Genomic DNA, 18,207 nt, shown 5'->3' on the forward strand with positions numbered 1-18,207 from the left:
ACCTTCAAGAGAGTGTTTTCTTCGGAATGATAGGAATAAATAGCTGATTGGAGTGGGTTTCAAGAGAGTGGGCGGTGGAAACATGGAGGCATGTGTATAAGCAACTCATTTGAGGAGTTTTTCCTATAAGATGAGACAGAAATGGGCAAGTAGTTAGAGAGGGGCTGAAGGGTCTAGGGAAAGTTTTTGTTTTCTTTTTGGATATGATCCATTTTAAACAATTTTATTGAAGTATAGTTGATTTACAATGTTGTGTTAATTTCTGCTGTACAGCAAAGTGATTCAGTTATACATATATACATTCTTTTTCATATTCTTTTCCATTATGGTTTATCACAGGATATTGAATATAGTTCCCTGTGCTATACAGTAGGACCTTGTTGTTTATCCATTCTGTATATAATACTTTGTGTCCACTAATCCCAAACTCCCAACCCGTCCTTCCCCATGGATATGATCTATTTTATGTTTGCACGCAGAGAGAATGACCCTTTAGAGCAAGAAGTTTCTTCTGCAGGAGATACCTGCAGGTCTGTAAGAGGTGATGGCATCTTGTATACAAGTACAGGCACCCACCGTAACAGGGATGGGGTTCCCACAGTAACCAGAGGAGAGCAGAGTTTGTGGATAGGTTAAGAATGGCTAGATGAAGTTGTGTTCTTGTTGTTTCCATTTTCTCAGTAACATATGAAATCATCAGGAGTGGGGATAGTATATTGGAGACTGAGGAGAAAAAGGGGTAAAACTGTGGGAGGGTGAATGGATTAGAGGAGTGTCATCAGACAGCAGTGCTTCCTCCTTGAGGACCTGCATTGAAAGTAAGACTAGTAAGCAGAGCCCCATAATTGTCTTCGGTCCCATCCCCCTGCTTGGATACAGCTCTGGAGAAGGCAGAGAGTTGGGGTCTGCCAGGCCAGCATGACAGAGGGGCAAGGATGTTGAGGGGAATTGCAGAATAGGCCAGGGCTGCGAGGAGGTGGCTGTGCTTCTCCTACCTGGTCACCCTCCACCCGCAATCCACCCTGTTTTGCTGTGAAAGGCAGACCTCTTCAGATCGCATCACTGAAGCTCCCTGGCCCTCTGACTTCAGCCAATGGAAGGCACTGGCCAAAAACCAGAAGCGAGTTTTGGGGGTTTATTCTCCCTTGATCCCTCCTGGCCTTATGATGGTTCTGGCCGGGCCTGTGTTCTCCGGTGGCCACAGCCCCTGTCAGCCTTTCTCTCACGTTCCAGCTCTTGCTGGGCTCAGTACCTCTTTCTCTCCCCTGCGTCTTCGGGCTGCCCGGGAGCTCCCCTATCTCTGCTTGGTTCTCTCAGCCGGCCTGCTTCTCTGTCCATAGGCCTTTCGTGAAATTCTCTCCAGCTCAGCCCTTCCGAGGGTACCATCTGTTCCTTGCCAGTTCTGCATCCTCAGATACAGAGTGCTGGGGCCTCGGAACTGGGGACGCCCACGGGTGGAAGATGGTTGGAGTGGGGCTAGTTGGCCAAAGAGCAAGTGGTCAGAGGGTGGGGTGCTGCGGATGAGTCCTGAGGTCGTGCGGTCCTCGGCCATGAGACGGGAAGGGCGTGATGGAGGGCGCAGGTCGGAAGCGAGGAGTCGTCGAGGCAGTAGGAGGGGAGAGCGCCCTCCACGCGCTTTATGGATGGTCTGTCGCCCGGAGTGACTCAGGGAGCAGAAGGGGAAGGGCGCGGGCGCAGACATCCGGCACGAGTGAAGAGGATGAAGAGGGGTCAGGAGTCAGGTGAGCGGGTGACGGTCGCGGGGCCGCGGGTAGTGAGTGGGTGGTGTAGTTGGAGGGCATGGGCTTCCAGAAGAGCGCGGGCTTTGGGGGGAGGGGGGAGAGCTCTCTGTCGGCAGCAGGGAGGGGCATGGGCACACCCACTCCCCCGCTGGGCTCTGCTGCGTGCTGGGGTGGGCGGGAGAGCAGCTGCCTCGTGATGCTCCGGGGGAAGCAGGTTTCAGTTTCCACTGAGAGCGGCCCCAGGTGCAAGAGGGTGAAGAAACTATGCAGAAAAGGGTGGAGGCTGTGGAGGGCTTGGTCGATGACACAGCTGGGGTTCTAGGGGATGCAGTGGAAGGGTGGGGGGAGGTTAGCTTAAGTCAAATCAGGGGAGGAAGAGCCACGAGGGGGAGAGAATGTGGTGATGGTGGATGACCTGGAGGTTCGCCTCCAAGGAGACTAAGGTGGAAAGGGTCCTGCCGCATGGGGCAACTATGCAGATGGTCTTTTAGGGAAAGTGGGGAATCAATTCTAATTTTAGCTTCCTTTTTAGGATGGGCTGCTTCAGAAGCTTATAGGGAGGGAGGACTGCCGTTAAATCCTCTGAAGGTGGGTCATGGTGGTGGGGAAAGTGGTCTAAGGAGACCCTCAGGGCTCTGGAGGTCTCTCTTAAGCAGACTGATTGCTCAGGTGTGTCCAGCTCTGGAGGCTATTGTGTGTCCAGTGTGGTGCTGGCTCCTATGTGTACAGACACTGTCTTGTGGGTAACTGATGTTTCCGCAAATGTAGCTTGGATCCCGAAATGTTGGGATTCTCAGGATATTTTTAATAGTTTAAAAAAGGACGAAAAGCAGACTGTTTGAAATTGGGTCTATCCGGGAAAATCTGTGGCATAGGGTTGCTGTAATTATGAGAAATATAAAAGAAACGGAGAGACAATCTTTGCCCTCAAAGAGGTTATTTCTAGTTGGTCGCATAAGACATATATGAAAAGGAAAAAAACAGTTCTGAGATGATGCAAAAGTAAGTACAACAAGCATGTGCCTAATAAAAGGAAGAACTAAAGTGGGACTGTTGGATTTCAACAGCTCCTAGGGGACAAAAGAATGGAAAAGAAGAAACTAATGTTTGTTGTATGACTACTGTGTTCCAGGTATTGATATTTTGCTTTCAAATAAGTTACATCATTTAGTTTTCACAGAAACCCTATGAATAGTTGTTATTCTAATTTAAAAATAGGGAAACTGAGGCTCAGAGAGGTTAAGTAATTTGCCCAAAGTCCCAGGGCTGGCAACCTGTTTGTCTGACAAACCCATTCTGTTTCAGTATAAATAGTACTCCAGGAGCTTCACTTACCAGGATGACCCTGAACTTCCAGAGAGCAATGATTCTCAACCTGATCCATTGAAGAGACTGGTTCCTGCTCTGATGGAAACACAAAGCCCATTAAAACAAAACAAAACAAAAACGGGTCATTTATCTGTTTACATGCTATTGTTAAATCATTTATAGTAAATTTTAAGAATATAAAATTGCGCTCGTCTTGTGAGGAAGAAATTGTATTTCTATGAGGAAGCGAAATCGTTGCTTTAATAGTTGGAAATGATATAATTTTCTTGAGTATAAATTTTACTGCTATGGACACTATAAGCCAAATTTATAATGCAGTGTTGTTACTCTTAGGAAAGATTGTCAAGAGAGGACACGTCACCCTTGGAGGGAGAGCCAACTGGTAATGAAAAGGCTGTGACCCAGCCAGATCACTCTTGGGTCCCCCTAGGGGCAGGGCTGTGATCTTCTGACCTCTAGAAGCTTAAGGAACCCAAGATGGAGTGTCTATCCTTATTTAAACTATAACTTAGTTCACTTTATTTAGTCTCACTTTGTTTAGCACACCAAGGGCCTGAGTTAATGCTTCTCTGATAGATGAGAGATCAGTTTCAGAAAGTGGTGAATGCAAAGTGTAAAAATGGAAACAGGAAGTGTAAGTGATTTCAAGAAGTTTAGCTTCAAAGGGGAGGAGAGAGCAGGGTAGGTCACTAAAGAAGAATCAGGGAGTTAAGGTATGTTTCGTGTTTGCTGTTGAATGATGTGACAGTTGATCGTGTTTAGATACGAGAAAAGGGAAAAGAGGAAGAGGTTGAAGACACTGGGGAGATGGGGAGAGGTGGGAAAATTGATGGACTGAGGTCTTGAAGGTTTGGATCCTCCAGAACATAGGTAGAGGATTAACTTTACATAGGAGGGGACACCTCTTTTCACACGGAAATGAAGGAGGGACAAGGCAAGGTCAGCAGAGACAAAGCAGTCATGGACCTGAGTGGAGGTTCTTCCCCGCTGTGATGAGATCAGGAAGGGCAGTGCCAGGAAGACAGTGAGGCACAATCCTGTTTTGAAGGAATGAGAGGGGAGTGACAGCCACAAGCGTGGAGGGAAATATGGCCACAGGAACAGGGTGGCCCTGGAGGGGTTTGGACAGGAGGAGACTGTCAGCCCCACTAAAGGGGCTTGGTGGTTTGAGGGGAGGGCTAGGATACAGTTTAAGCAGCTGGTTAAGGGAGTGCTCGGTGCAGGGTTGGAGGATGTAGGGCGTTTCTTTATACTGGAGTGGATTATCTTATTATAACTCTCCTAGTTGCAAGGGACTGAAAAGAAGATTCACAAGATTCAGCAGATTCAAAAGAAAAGCTTTGGGGAACTGGGACGCTCTGTGGATCGTGGGAGCTAGAACCAGGTACCTGACCTCATCAGGACTCTCTCTCAATGTATCTTTTTTTCTGTCTTTTGTTTCAGGTTGGCTTCATTTTTCCCTATAGTCAATGGACTTTATTTACATGACAGAGAACATTGTCACTTGCAAGTTTTATCAGAACAATCCCAAAGGAAGACCTAGACAAAGCTGGCTTGGTTGTATGATCATGTCTGGGTCACGCGGCCTATCTTGGTCACATGCATTTCCCATGGGTAGGGTAAGTGAGTCTATTATTAGAAGGTGCAGAGGAAGGGGTGTTGGGCAAATAAGAACGTGAACCAACATAGGTGTCCCAGGGAACATGGTGGGAAGGTTCTAAAGGTAGAGGAACAGCAGGAGGTGGTTGGATCAGGGGAGAAAAATCCAACAGTAGTATGACCCTGATTGAATGGATGGTCATAGACTAGATGGATGGGATAGAATAGATGGCTTGTATTTCAGGCGACAGCCAAGGACTCTGAAGATGTGTAGTAGGATGGATTTCTGAACTAAACTCAGCAGACACAGATAGAGGAGTGGTCCTACTTTGAATTTGTTTCGCCTGCAAGAGGGTCTTAGTTCTCATGAACAGACAGGAAAATGGCGGTAGGTAAGTGGTTCCTGGGGAGATGGGTACACGAGGACACTGCAGCAGCAGGTTGGGGGTATGCTTCGCAAAGTAACTGGAGACTCACCTCTGCCAGGGAGGTCACCCAGTAGATCACTTTCACCTGAGGAGAATGAAATGATGAGAGCATCGTTCTGTGCAAAATGCTTTGCTCAACTGCTTCTAAAATTAGAAGGTCTTATACCTCAGGGAATTTGTGACTGGTGGAGCTGACATGATGTCTTGTAGCCGTCAGAAAAATGGCGTATGGCTCGGTGCCTAGTAGAACCAAGGTCTTGGGGTGGTGGCCAAGGATTCTTTGGAGCTGTTTCCTTGTTTGCATCAGCCCTTGTGCTCAAAGACAAAGCTTACAGCACGAGTGAAAACAGTTAAAATGTGTACAGTTCTTTGCGGTGCCCCAAACACCGTTGATATATACATTATTAATTTTAATCTCTTATCAACCAGGAACATAATGTTTTCCCTACTTCAAATAAGGAAGCAGAGGCTCAGTAAAATAACTTGTTTAAGATTTTACAATTATTAAATGTTAACTTCCAAGATGAAGAATGTGAATTTTTAAAAGTTATGGTAAGATTTTACTAAAAAGTAAATATGGTGCTTTACGGAGCTTAATTGGTGTTAAGTCCAAGTGAAATAATCATAAGGGAATATGTGAATGTGTTCTGTTAACAACAACAAAATAATAGCAACTAATATTTATTGGGCGCCAAGCACTGTGATAAACACAAAGAACATTTAATACAACAACTCATTGAGTTAGGTACCATTATCATTCTTTTTCTGTAGATGAGGAATTGATCGGACAAATAATATTACTAAAGCATCACCACCACCACCATGATGAATGGAAACAGGAATAGGCCACATACTGGGAAATCAATTAGTAGTTTATTTTAACTCAGGAAATGAGCGCCAGGCCAGGGAAGAAAGGAGAAAGGGATAAATCCCTGAGAGTATGTGAGAGAAACGATAGGTTTCGTTCCTGTGAAGCAAGCCCCTTTCATTTCCTAGGCAGTTTATCACTCCTGGGCATCTCTCACACCCACCAGCATTTTCTTTGGTCTTCAGATCGCATCTACATCCTCAAACTATATCATAAATATTGCCTTGCTAAATGGTGTGGGGCTTGAAAGAAATAGGAGTGACCAAGGACAGATTCAGCTGGGCACATTGGGGGAATGGTGATGCTACTTATCCAAATGGTGAGTTGGGAAGGAGAGGTGATCAGGAATATGGGATTGTGGAGTAAGCAGAAGAGTTCAGTTTTAGATATACTGAGTTTCTTCACATTGACGTCTGGACTTTCGGAGATAGCTACGTGAAGAGTCCCTGCAGACAGCAAAAGATTCAAGCTCAAGTATACATTTGGTGATGATGGTTAACACGACTAAAATGGATTAGCTCTTTGAGGTGGTGAATTAGAAGAAAGAAGAGCAACGAATTTAGTCTTGGGGGTGCCTGTAGCGAAGGGACTATAAAGGCGATCAGGATCTTAATTTTATATATATAGCATTTAATAACAGTGGTTTTCAGAGCACTTTTCTAACAGTAATTTCCCACGAATCCTCCATAAACTCGGGATGATGAAACTTTTAAAAGCTCACAACATTCTTTCACTCTTTAATCCTAATAACGAATTTATTTTAGGCTTAAATGCTATTGCAAGGAATGTGCTGGTCCAAAGGACAGTATTATTAGAAATTATTTCCTCTGAAGTTGAAATTCTTTAAAAACATACTAAATAAGACAAGTAATAAAATGGGGGAAGAAAAGGACAATGATTCTATTAAAAATTGGATTCCAAGAAAAATTGCTATAAGACTAGCTTCCAGGAAGTCAAGGCAAAATGTGAACATGTTGAATTAACTAGATGTTTGTCCCATGCAGAGTGTATGAAACATGGTTAATTATCAGCATCACATGGAACCTCCCTAACCTGGAGATTCTGGTGAGCGTGTCTGGCTTGGGGTCTGGGAAGCCGTGCATGTTTTCAAAGTTCCCCAGGTGATCCTAATAGTTAGTCCAATTTGACAAGCCCTAGTCTCATAAAGGAAATAGACCAGTTCATATAGGAGAGAAAAACTTTTTTCTAGCTCTGAAATCTGAAAGAGATTTCGTTCCATGAACACTGAAGAACACTGAATAATAAAATACACAATGCCCTCAATAGCATTAAAAAAAAAACCAAACGGGTAGAGATTTTATATGTGTGGATCTCACACTGACCTTTGATAAAATAAAAACCAACAACATAATACTAAATTATAATTCTGTTCGTGTGAATAAAGAACTATCTGGGTCAATGGGAAAAATGATATTCCTTGGTCCTTTTCAGGAATTCTGATTCAGCACATCTGGTTAGGGACCAGAAATTTGCTTATTTGTAATAAGTACCCCACTTGATAGTGATGGAAGTGGCTCAAGGCCATAGTTTTGCACCAAGAGAATGGATGGTTAACAATATTCCTTAGAGTTTCAGGTTTAGATATAAAATCTTGAGATACACCATTTGTGGTCAGCATGTTCACCATTTTTGAAAACTGAAGCAGGGGAAAGAAGCAGGATTAATCTACTCCCACAAAGTAGGCTGGGAACACTTCTATGGTATAAAACCAGAGAGCTTCTTTCAGTGAAAAATTTTCTTCAACCCTTGGGAAAATGTTAAAAGCATGGGCTGCATCATATGCCATTAGAATAGATGTTGGTCTCACTAAAAGGAAGAAATGGGTAATAGAATTGACATTCTATTATCACAGGTGATGATTTAGCATTCTCGACCTCCCATTTCCTTTCCTCCATTATCCTGTAATGCAATTTTTAATCAGTGTTTATGTTATTGCCTATGTAAAATTGAAGAGTCAGATAGTATTTCATACTTATTTCTTTCCTAACATCATTCTTATTTTTTGGACTCAGTGATTGCCTCATTTCCCCCCTCCGCCACCAGTATAGTTTTCTATTAACTGATTGTCCTTTCAGTTGCTCAACTAGAGTTGTTGTCTGACTACCAGCAGTTTTTTTTCCCCCAAAGCCTCAACCATCCCAGATAATGTTTCATTTCCTCCACCCTGGAGATCGCTCTCTGAAGCCTCCGCTTCCTCTTACTCCAATATGGAGCAGGCTTTGGAGACCCCTTTGTCTTAGAACTCACTTTTTTTGTTTTTGGCCGTGCTGTGCAGCTTGTGGGATCTTAGTTCCCCAACCAGGGATTGAACCTGGGCCCTTGGCAGTGAAAGTGTGAAGTCCTCACCACTGGACCACCAGGGAATTCCCTTAGAACTCACTCTTGACAATTTTCTGTATTGGATTTGCTGTTGCACCTGTGGGCCTTCCTTTTTCTTGTTTCTCTGGAGTGCATTATCCAGCAGTTCCCTAAAGAGAGGTGCATGGCAGATACACAAATTTTTGAGTCCTTACCTGGACACATGACTGATAATTCAGTTGGTTGTAAACTTCCAGGACACAAATAATTTTTCCCTCAGATAGTTGAAGGCATTATGTCCTAAAACCCCTGTTACATTTAAAAAGCCAGTGCCATTTTCTTTCTTTCTTTCTTTTTTTTTTTTTTGCGGTACACGGGCCTCTCACTGCTGTGGCCTCTCCCGTTGCGGAGCACGGGTTCCGGATGTGCAGGCTCAGCAGCCATGGCTCACGGGTCAGTGCCATTTTGAGTCATGTTCCCTCCTAAGTGATTCTAACCACCAATCCTACCACCACACCCATAGCCTGAAAGCTTCTAAGGGCTTCTCTTTATTTCTGATATTCTGAAATTTTGAAATGGTATGACTTGGTATGGATTGTTTTATCTTTTTTTACACTGTTGAGCACTAAGTAGACCCTTTCAGTGGAAAGGCTCATGTCCTTCAGTTCTGGGAAATCTTCGTGTATTTCTTCTTTGATAATTTCTGCCTATTTTCAGTTCTTTTCTTTCTGGACCCCTATTTGATTTTGTACCTCCTGGTTTCCTTTTAAAGTCTTCTGTCTTTTTTCTTCTCTTTTCCATCTTTGTTGTTGTTTTCTTCTCAACTTTGTTTTCCAACCGTTCTATTTATTTTGGTTATATATTTTTATTTTCCAAGACTTTTTCACAGTTACTTTTCATAGTAATCTTTCTTATTTTATAAATTATAATACTTTCCCTTATCTCTCTAAAGATACTAATAATTAAAAAAATTTTCTCTACATTGACTTTTTTCTTTACTTTAGCTTGTTTTGCTCCATCATTTCTGATGTTTGATTTCTGTTTATACTAAGAGATACTGATTGGAAACTGTATATGTGGGTGAGTGTATGAGAGGATTTGTCAAATTGTAGGGAGATATGGCCATTGTGTTGGAGAACACACATATAACTGTATGTGCAGTTTTTTTCTTATTTTTTTCCCCCCAACCTGGGAGGATTTGATGAGGAGTTTTATAACAATGGTTCAAAGTGAGGTCTCTGACGAGATTAGGGTCTTGTGAGCAGGGCTTGTGCAAGTTTTTTCTCTAGATCATTCTCTCTCTTGAGATGAAATTTCCAATCTTCTACCTGGCATTCATCTATTTGGAAGCTGCTGTTCTGGGGACAGGTGAGGAAAGGGGAATGGAGGTCTACTGTTCTGAATTTTGCTTAACTTTTTTCTACCTTTCACCTCCAAGAATAAACATCAGTCTCTTTTTTTGAGGTGGTGGTTGGCTGGCTGTGTAGCACTGGGGTCTGTTGCACATAATAAGCTTTCACTATGGGGACTTACCTGGTGGTCCAGTGGTTAAGACACTGCGCTTCCAATGCAGGAGGTGTGAGTTCAATCCCTGGTCAGGGAACTAAGATCCCACATGCTACATGTGAAGCCAAAAAAAAAAAAAAAGCTTTCACCAATCCCAGTTTTTTAAAAAAAGGATTTATTTGTTTATTTGTTTATGGCTGTGTTGGGTCTTCGTTACTGTGTGCGGGCTTTCTCTAGTTGAGGCGAGCGGGGGCTACTCTTCGTTGCGATGCTCACGCTTCTCATTGAAGTGGCTTCTCTTGTTGCGTAGCACGGGCTCTGGGCGCGCGGGCTTCAGTAGTTGTGGTGCACGGGCTTAGTTGCCCCGCGGCATGTGGGATCTTCCCGGACTGGGGCAGGAACCCGTGTCCCCTGCATCAGCAGGCGGACTCTCAACCACTGCGCCACCAGGGAAGCCCCAATTTTTGGCTATAGTTTTATCACTTCCCTGACTCTATCTGCTGTCTTTCAAAATTTGATTAAAATCTCTGCAATCTCTTCTTGGATGGTCTTCTCAGGTTTATATCTTTTACTATTATTTTTTATCTTTACCTCTGTAAACTTTATATTATTTTGGGGGGGGGGCTCTTGGAAAGGAATGGCAATAAACATGTGATCCATCTGCCATAAATCAGCACCAAAAATTAATTTTCAAACAATAATGCTTAATATGGTTTTAAAAACTGCCTATAATGTTAATGGATTTTAATATGGATTTGCTGGGGATTCAGAATTTTAGCATTTTTGAGCAGTCTTTCAGGATAAACTTGGTAAGCAGCAGCCACTTTTTTGAGAATTTAATGTTATATAATTCAATAATGGATAAAATAAGCATAAATAGCACATAAGAGTCTTCATTTAACACTGTTGACTGTCCCTCTTCGGATGCCTCTCTTGGTTGCTGTCACGCCTCTCTCCCAGTGATTATCCTATCTTTGATCAAGCTTTCATTTTTTTTTTTTTTTTTTTTTGCGGTACGCGGGCCTCTCACTGTTGTGGCCTCTCCCGTTGCGGAGCAACAGGCTCTGGACGCGCAGGCTCAGCGGCCACGGCTCACGGGCACAGCATGTGGCTCCGCGGCATGTGGGATCTTCCCAGACTGGGGCACGAACCCGTGTCCCCTGCATCGGCAGGCGGACTCTCAACCACTGCGCCACCAGGGAAGCCCTTGATCAAGCTTTCTTAATCGTCCTTGCCAATTCTCTTCCTTTGTACCCACCCCAAGGTTGTGTACATTTACCCATTGCTTTCATGGCAACCTCAGGGCCGTGACATCCTAATCTCTCTCTAACCCAGACCACCTTCTTAAGCTTCTCTGTAGATTGGGGTGCAGGTCAACTTACCATTTTCCCAGTGGGCATGTACCTCCCCTCTGTTCTGGGAGACTAGCCCAGTAGATTCTATGAGACAGACTCAGGCTTTTTCTTTTGATTAAGACGTTTTATTATTTATATTTTGAATAAGCAATACATTCAAATAATTCAAAAGTCCAAAGATATAAAAGGGTAGATTGTGATGTTTCCGGTCCTATCCCCGGTTCCTCAGCTACCCATAAGTTCTCCTCTTGGGAGGTAACCAATGTTACTGTTTTTTTTTAAATTTTGGGGGTGTTTTTCCAGAGATATTGCCTGCATACACAAGTAAATACACTTATATAGGCCCCTCCTCCATTCTCCGCTTTAATTCCAAACGTTTCAAAAGGCCCAGCATCAGTGCGGCTGGAACTAAGACTTTCACAGTCAATATTTCAAACATGGAACTTTTTCTCCCAACAAAACCAAGTATCCTTTGAAGCCCCCCCCCAGAATGGAAAAGGGGGAAAAGACTGATGAGTTTTCCTGCTCCAACAATGCCTGGAAATTGGTAGCAAGATTTAAGCTGGTGCACTGCACTGGTGAGCAAGGGAGACTGGCAAGGGAGAGGGCGCAAAGTTCAGCATTGGCAGAGTTAAGATACACTCGCACTTAAATCTTTTCTCATTTTCTCTAGGATTCCAGCCTCCCTGCTACTAGTCAACTTTACTTTTTCTTTTTTTAAAAAGTTTTTGATTTTATATTGGAGTATAGTTGATTTATAATGTGTTAGTTTCAGGTGTACAGCAAAGTGATTCAGTTATACATATATCTATTCTTTTTCAGATTCTTTTCCCATACACGTTATTAATTTTACTTTTTCTTGAAGTGACAACCTGGACATATGAAAATATTCGCAAATAACTTAAAAATACTCAGAAAGTCTCCCAGAAACACACAGAGAAGATTCAGGTTTCACAGAGTTGGCCGGGGCATCCGGTGAGCTACCGCAGAGAGCTCTGATTTATTTATCATCTATTTCACACACACTGGAAAGAAGGGAAAGCTATTTATGAAGGAATCAGTACTGGTCCCAAACCCTTCTCTGAGCCTCTTCTCCATCTGAGAAGAGATCTCACCCACTGTGGCCACAGGGGCGGGCATGTGACCAAAGCTGGGCCAAATACAGAATCTCATGTTTCCCTGACCACAGACACTGGTCCAAGGTATGGGTAATGAGCCAGTACAAGTCATCGAGTCCTTCCCCTAGGATTTTCCAAACTGAAGCTGGAAGAACTAGCTTTCCCTGCTGGTTATGAGCCCACAGCTGCCCGTAACCTTCACCATGTGAAGGAGCCAGTCTGCTGTGGAGGCTCTGACCCGCCCCCCCTCCAAAAAAAAAAAAAAAAGTTTGGGGTTGTACTGATGGGATCCAAATCTTCATTCTTATTCACAAACCTGGCTTCACCTTCAACCTTCTCAGGTTGGTTAGCTGTGCCAACCAACTTTCCTTTTTGCTTACACTAACCTGCAACAAAATATAGCCTACCTATTTAGCCCCAGCTCTGTATATCTAAGTGCTTACCAGGTATCTCTCTTTCGATGTTCCCTGGTACTTCAAACTCATATCTACAGTACAATGCATCGTCCCTCCCTTACCCACTCTATGTACCCCATTTCCTGTATTCCCTCATCCTGGTTATCAATTCAGCAACTACCCAGCTGCCCAAGCCAGAAATCTATAGCTCTACTGGGCTTCTTCCTTTCCACCTGATCCCATCCCTCAAGACCTAATAGGTCCCTAAGATCTATTCCTCTTCTTAAATATTTCTCATATCTGTTACTCTGTCTTCTACCACCTTTGAGACTCTTTTGGCTTCTTTGTTCCCTCCCCTACCGTGCTGAAAAGGCCTTCTCAGAATACTTACCCTGTGTACTGCCTCTGTCGAATGGGGTGCCCTTCTGATAAAATTTCCTGGGACCCTTCTGGTCCCAGATGATTGGTCTAGAGCAGTTACCATAAGGGCTGGTCAGTAACATACAGGACAGGATGGCGGGAGAGCTCTCCAAAAAGGATATAGAAGATTAATTACACCAGTCAGGTCCTCTTGTATGAGGAGATCTGAACCTGAGACACCTAGAGAGCTACTCAGTGGTTGCAAAACAGAAGCTGAAGGATTACGGGGAGAGGGCAGAGGTGATGATAAGGAGAATGCAAAAACTTTTGAGTAAATAGAAGATGAGTAAGCGGAAGCTATGAGTAATCTACAACCTCTGGGTGTATTGAATGGGGGTAAAGTAATTGGCTGGAGTGATAGAAACAAAAAGGGGAGCAAAATTACCATCATGGTCGGGGACAAACTCGCTGTTGAGGAGACAACAGAATAATACTAGTCCTGTCCTGGACCACCACCTGCTTTCCAGTTGCTAAATCGTGTATATCCATCCTGTGTGGCTGGACGACAGCACACTGGTTCCTGTGAGTTTGTGTTCCCATGAGATGCTTCTTATCCTTATGACCTCAACCCACAAATACTATACAGTGTAGTTTAGTCACATAAATTAGTTCCCCAACCACGTGATGCTTTGCCACCTGTTTATGTGCATACACTATTTCTTCCAACTAGAACAATCTTCTCATCTCCCAAACAGATACCCCTAACTTCGTCACCTGGCTGCCACTGACTCATCTTTCACGACTGGGTGTAGGCTCCTCCTCTAAGCAGCTTTCTGTAACCCAACCAGGTTACACACTCTTCCTTTACTCCAAACAAACTTACTGCTACTGCATATCGTGTGTGTCTCCACAACCAGATGAGCTTATTTTGAGAGCAGAGATGCTACTTTGTTCCCCTCTGTATCCCCAGCATCTGGCCCAGCACCCACACAAGGCAGATACTTAGTGGACGCCATTGTTTTTGATAAAGCTCAGTTGCCTAGACTCATTCAAGAGCCAAGTTTCATAACCTTCCCTCATCACCCCTCTTTCAACAGATCCACTTGCAGCTTAAAGTGTGCCATGGTACCTTAGAAAGACAGCGATCCCACAGCTTTGTGTATGCGATTCCCCCAGTTCAGAATGCCCTTCTCATCCCTGTGTCCTAATTCGTTGTGGTTTTAATTTGCATTTCCCTCATGATTAGAGATGGTGAACATCTTTTCATGTGCTTATTGGCCATTTGCATATCTTCTTGGGACAAATGTCTTATCAAGTCCTTTGCCCATTTTTGAACTGGGTTGTTTGTTTTTTGTTGTTGAGTTCACAGTCATTTTGTAATATGGAATGGTTTCAGGAACACAACAGGTCTCCAGAGTTTAGAATGGTATGAAAATCCTAGGGGCCTTTGGAAAAGTGGCAGGAAGAGGTAAGGATGTTAAAATTTTTAAAGAATTTTTAAAAAGTCTTTAGAAAAGAGAAAAGAAAGTATACTTTCAGGATTCTGAGCTCATTTTTGTATTGTCATTTGGCAACCTTATGGGTTAAATAAGCATTGGTGGGCTACCTTAGAACCTAACTACTATTTTTTTTTTAAAGACAACTCATTATATATTTTTATTTTATTTTAAATTTATCTATTTTATTTATTTACTTTTGGCTGTGTTGGGTCTTCATTGCTGCGCGCGGGCTTTCTCTAGTTGCAGCGAGCGGGGGCTACTCTTCGCTGCAGTGTGTGGGCTTCTCATTGCGGTGGCTTCTCTCGCTGTGGAGCGTGGGCTCTAGGTGTGCGGGCTTCAGTAGTTGCAGCACGCGGGCTCAGTAGTTGTGGTTCATGGGCTCTAGAGCACGGGCTCAGTAGTTGTGGCACATGGGCTTAGTTGCTCCGTGGCATGTGTGATCTTCCCGGACCAGGGATCGAACCCGTGTCCCCTGCATTGGCAGGCGGATTCTCAACCACTGTGCCACCAGGGAAGTCCCCCTAACTACTATTTACTTTAAATAGATATGCTTGCTGCTTATCTATTTTTTAAAAAATTATTTATTTTTGGCTGCACTGGGTCTTCATTGCTGTGCGCGGGTTTTCTCTAGTTGTGGCGAGCGGGGACTGCTCTTCGTTGTGGTGCGTGGTTTTCTCATCGTGGTGGCTTCTCTTGTTGCAGAGCACGGGCTCTAGGCACGTGGGCTTCAGTAGTTGTGGTGCACGGGCTCAGCAGTTGTGGCTCATGGGCTCTAAGAGTGCAGGCTCAGTAGTCATGGTGCACGGGCTTAGTTGCTCCGTGGCATGTAGGATCTTCCTGGACCAGAGCTCGAACTCATGTCCCCTGCACTGGCAGGTGGACTCAACCACTGCGCCACCAGGGAAGTCCCCTAACCACTATTTATAAACACTTCTTATAAAAAATTCTGTCTTATAATATTCTAATTTTAAAAACTTTGGTATATAATTCATATATATGTTGATGACTATATATGAAAACCTAAATTTGGAAAGTAAGTTGGTTGTACTAATGGATTACAGAAATAATTATTTATATACAATGACTTTAATTGGGAATTTAATATTTTTCTATTACCAGAAGTTGATTTACATGAATCATTTGTAGGATGCCACTATGAGAAAGTATACGTGATACAGAGGTATAGAACTGATATATAAACATGATATAATTGATAGAAACATGAAAACAAGCCTGTAATCTACAGATATAGACAAAGGTTGCAGAAAAGGAAGGATTACACTGAAATCTGCGCTGTTAATTGAAGCAGCTAGAAAAAAACAGTATTACTGACCACTGGTAATAGATAAATAACCTCTAAGAATAATATCCAGTTTAAATGACATAAATTATTTTAAATGACATAAATTATTTTAAAAGAAACTTATTTTATGTATTGAAAATGGATAAGCTATTGGATTTTGAATTTTTGGTAAAATGTTATAAGACCTAGGTGAGACAAATAGCTAATATTATAGGTGTAAAATGTAATTTACATACTTTAGAATAAGTATGATGTTAAAGTATATTTAGGATTATTTTCAATGTTCCACATGCTATATTCTCTGTAAATAATTAATAGTTAACAAAACATACCATTCTCTAAAAACAAAACAACAAAATCTTTCTTTAAGCTGAAACTAAAGATGAGCTTTCCATTTCTCCTCAGGATCCATGATGCTAACTGTGGAAGGAAATTACAGAGTAAACATTTAACAAAAGATGAGCAAATCACTAGATTTTAAGTTAGCTTGTAACTAGAAAAACCATTAATTCCTAAAATAATTTTGTTGCTCAATATAAAGCTGGGGTTTTTCTTGGGGGGGTACATATAAAGATGTTGCTGAAGCTTCTACACAAAGTCCAACTTTGCACCTCTTGCTTTTTTTTTTTTTTTTTTTTTTTTTTGCAGTACACGGGCCTCTCACTGTTGTGGCCTCTCCCGTTGCGGAGCACAGACCGGGGCACGAACCCGTGTCCCCTGCATCGGCAGGCGGACTCTCAACCACTGCGCCACCAGGGAAGCCCACCTCTTGCTTTCTAAGGATCAAACTTCTAAGATTATTAACTTGACAAATTAACTTAACACTAGGGAACAATTATAGAATTACTGCTTTAATATCTTTGAGTTTGCTACCTTTACTGCTGCTAGACCTTTGGATGTTCCCACATCTTCTAATCGATACATGTAAAATCCTTCATGGTCGTGTGGTCTGGGAGAGGAGAAGCTCTCTTCCTGCTACATGCCCGTGGCTGTCATTCTGGTGGGTGAGGACTGAAACCCCCATGCGAGATTCTCATTCCTGTGGAAGCTTTTGTTCTAACTTGTGATCCCCTGGCCTTTTGCTGCTGACCTTTCCTAGTGACTGTCTCTCCAACTTACAGTGACATTCAAGGGAGAACTCTGGTGGGTGGTGTTTTTCCTCAAAGGAAACTAGTTCATTTGTTAACAAATATTTTAAGTGCTGGTAATAAAAGAACTAAAATTTGGAAGAATACTTACATATCTTTCCTTCCTTTTCTAATTTTTTCAAATGAAGTAAGAGGTTATGTTCGGCCATTTTATGTAAATGCTCAGGAGTATCCTAAAAGAAAAATGAGAGTGAAAGTAAAGCATTTCTTTTTTAAAAAAGAACAGAGTTAATCTTTTTGAAACTTTGAAAGAAAAAAGGCAAAATAATAGTCTTAATTCAAATACAGTTTTATAGAGTAATAATCAACACTGTTTCATCTTATGTATGTCTTGCTTTGAGTCACTTTATTATTAGAAATATACTTATAGGCAAACAGACTGTAAGCGCCATAAAGACAGTACAGTAGCAGCATCTGTTCACTACTGAATACCCAGTGCTTAGCAAAATGGCACATAGTGGGAACTCAGTATTTTATAAATGAATGAATAAATAAACATAAAAATTATTCTAGGTAGTTTTGATGATTCTACAGACAGTTGGCCCTATGGTCTATTTATTAGGTTACATGATAATGTCTTTGCACATTTTTATTAAAAGTATGTATGTTTCCACCTTAAAACTTACAATTTTTCCTTTATTTTTGCCAAGCTAGTAATGTAATACTGACAACTATTATCTGAATGGTAAACAAAATAAATATTCCTTTTATTCTTTTTTCTAAATATATATTTTTAATTTTATTGGAGTATACCTGATATACAATATTAATGTTAAGTACAATATGGTGCTTCACAATTCTTAAAGGTTATATTCCATTTAGTTATTATAAAATATTGGCTTTATTCCCTGTGCTGTACAATATATCTTTGTAGCTTATTTTATACATAACAGTTTATACTCCCCTACCCTTTTATTGCCCCTCCCCCTTCCCTCTCCCCACCGGTAACCACTAATTTGTTCTCTATAGCTGTGAGTCTGTTTCTTTTTTTGTTATATTCACTAGTTTGTTGTATTTTTTAGGTTCCACATTACAAGTGGTAACATACAGTATCTGTGTCCTTATATTCTTTTTTTTTTTTTTTTTTGCGATACGCGGGCCTCTCACTGTTGTGGCCTCTCCCATTGTGGAGCACAGGCTCCGGACGTGCAGGCTCAGCGGCCATGGCTCATGGGCCCAGCCGCTCCGCGGCATGTGGGATCTTCCTGGACCGGGGCACGAACCCGTGTCGCCTGCAT

At 42.4% G+C, this 18,207-nt stretch overlaps 2 protein-coding genes across 2 annotated transcripts in view; both read right to left on the bottom strand.

Moving 5' to 3' along the window:
- Positions 1–122: 122 nt before the first annotated feature.
- On the bottom strand, positions 123–15,561 carry LOC109548300 (uncharacterized). The gene is made up of 4 exons (XM_019925193.3): positions 5,265–15,561; positions 5,148–5,183; positions 3,078–3,146; positions 123–2,060 (listed from the first exon to the last, which is right to left on the bottom strand). The coding sequence occupies exons 1-4, from the start codon at positions 5,400–5,402 to the stop codon at positions 1,638–1,640; spliced, it is 666 nt and encodes a 221-aa protein (XP_019780752.1). The 5' UTR covers positions 5,403–15,561; the 3' UTR covers positions 123–1,637.
- Positions 15,562–15,707: 146 nt separating this feature from the next.
- Positions 15,708–18,207, bottom strand: part of LACTB2 (lactamase beta 2) — a 30,216-nt gene continuing 27,716 nt past the window's right edge. The window contains exons 6-7 of the mRNA XM_019925192.3: positions 17,061–17,142; positions 15,708–16,241 (exon numbers count right to left, since the gene is read on the bottom strand). Coding sequence (XP_019780751.1) covers positions 16,198–16,241; positions 17,061–17,142 — 126 coding nt within the window. The 3' untranslated portion in view covers positions 15,708–16,197. The remainder of the gene's footprint in view (positions 16,242–17,060; positions 17,143–18,207) is intronic.

This window comes from Tursiops truncatus, chromosome 17, assembly GCF_011762595.2.
Source record: "Tursiops truncatus isolate mTurTru1 chromosome 17, mTurTru1.mat.Y, whole genome shotgun sequence".
Classification (NCBI taxonomy): Eukaryota; Metazoa; Chordata; class Mammalia; order Artiodactyla; family Delphinidae; genus Tursiops; species Tursiops truncatus.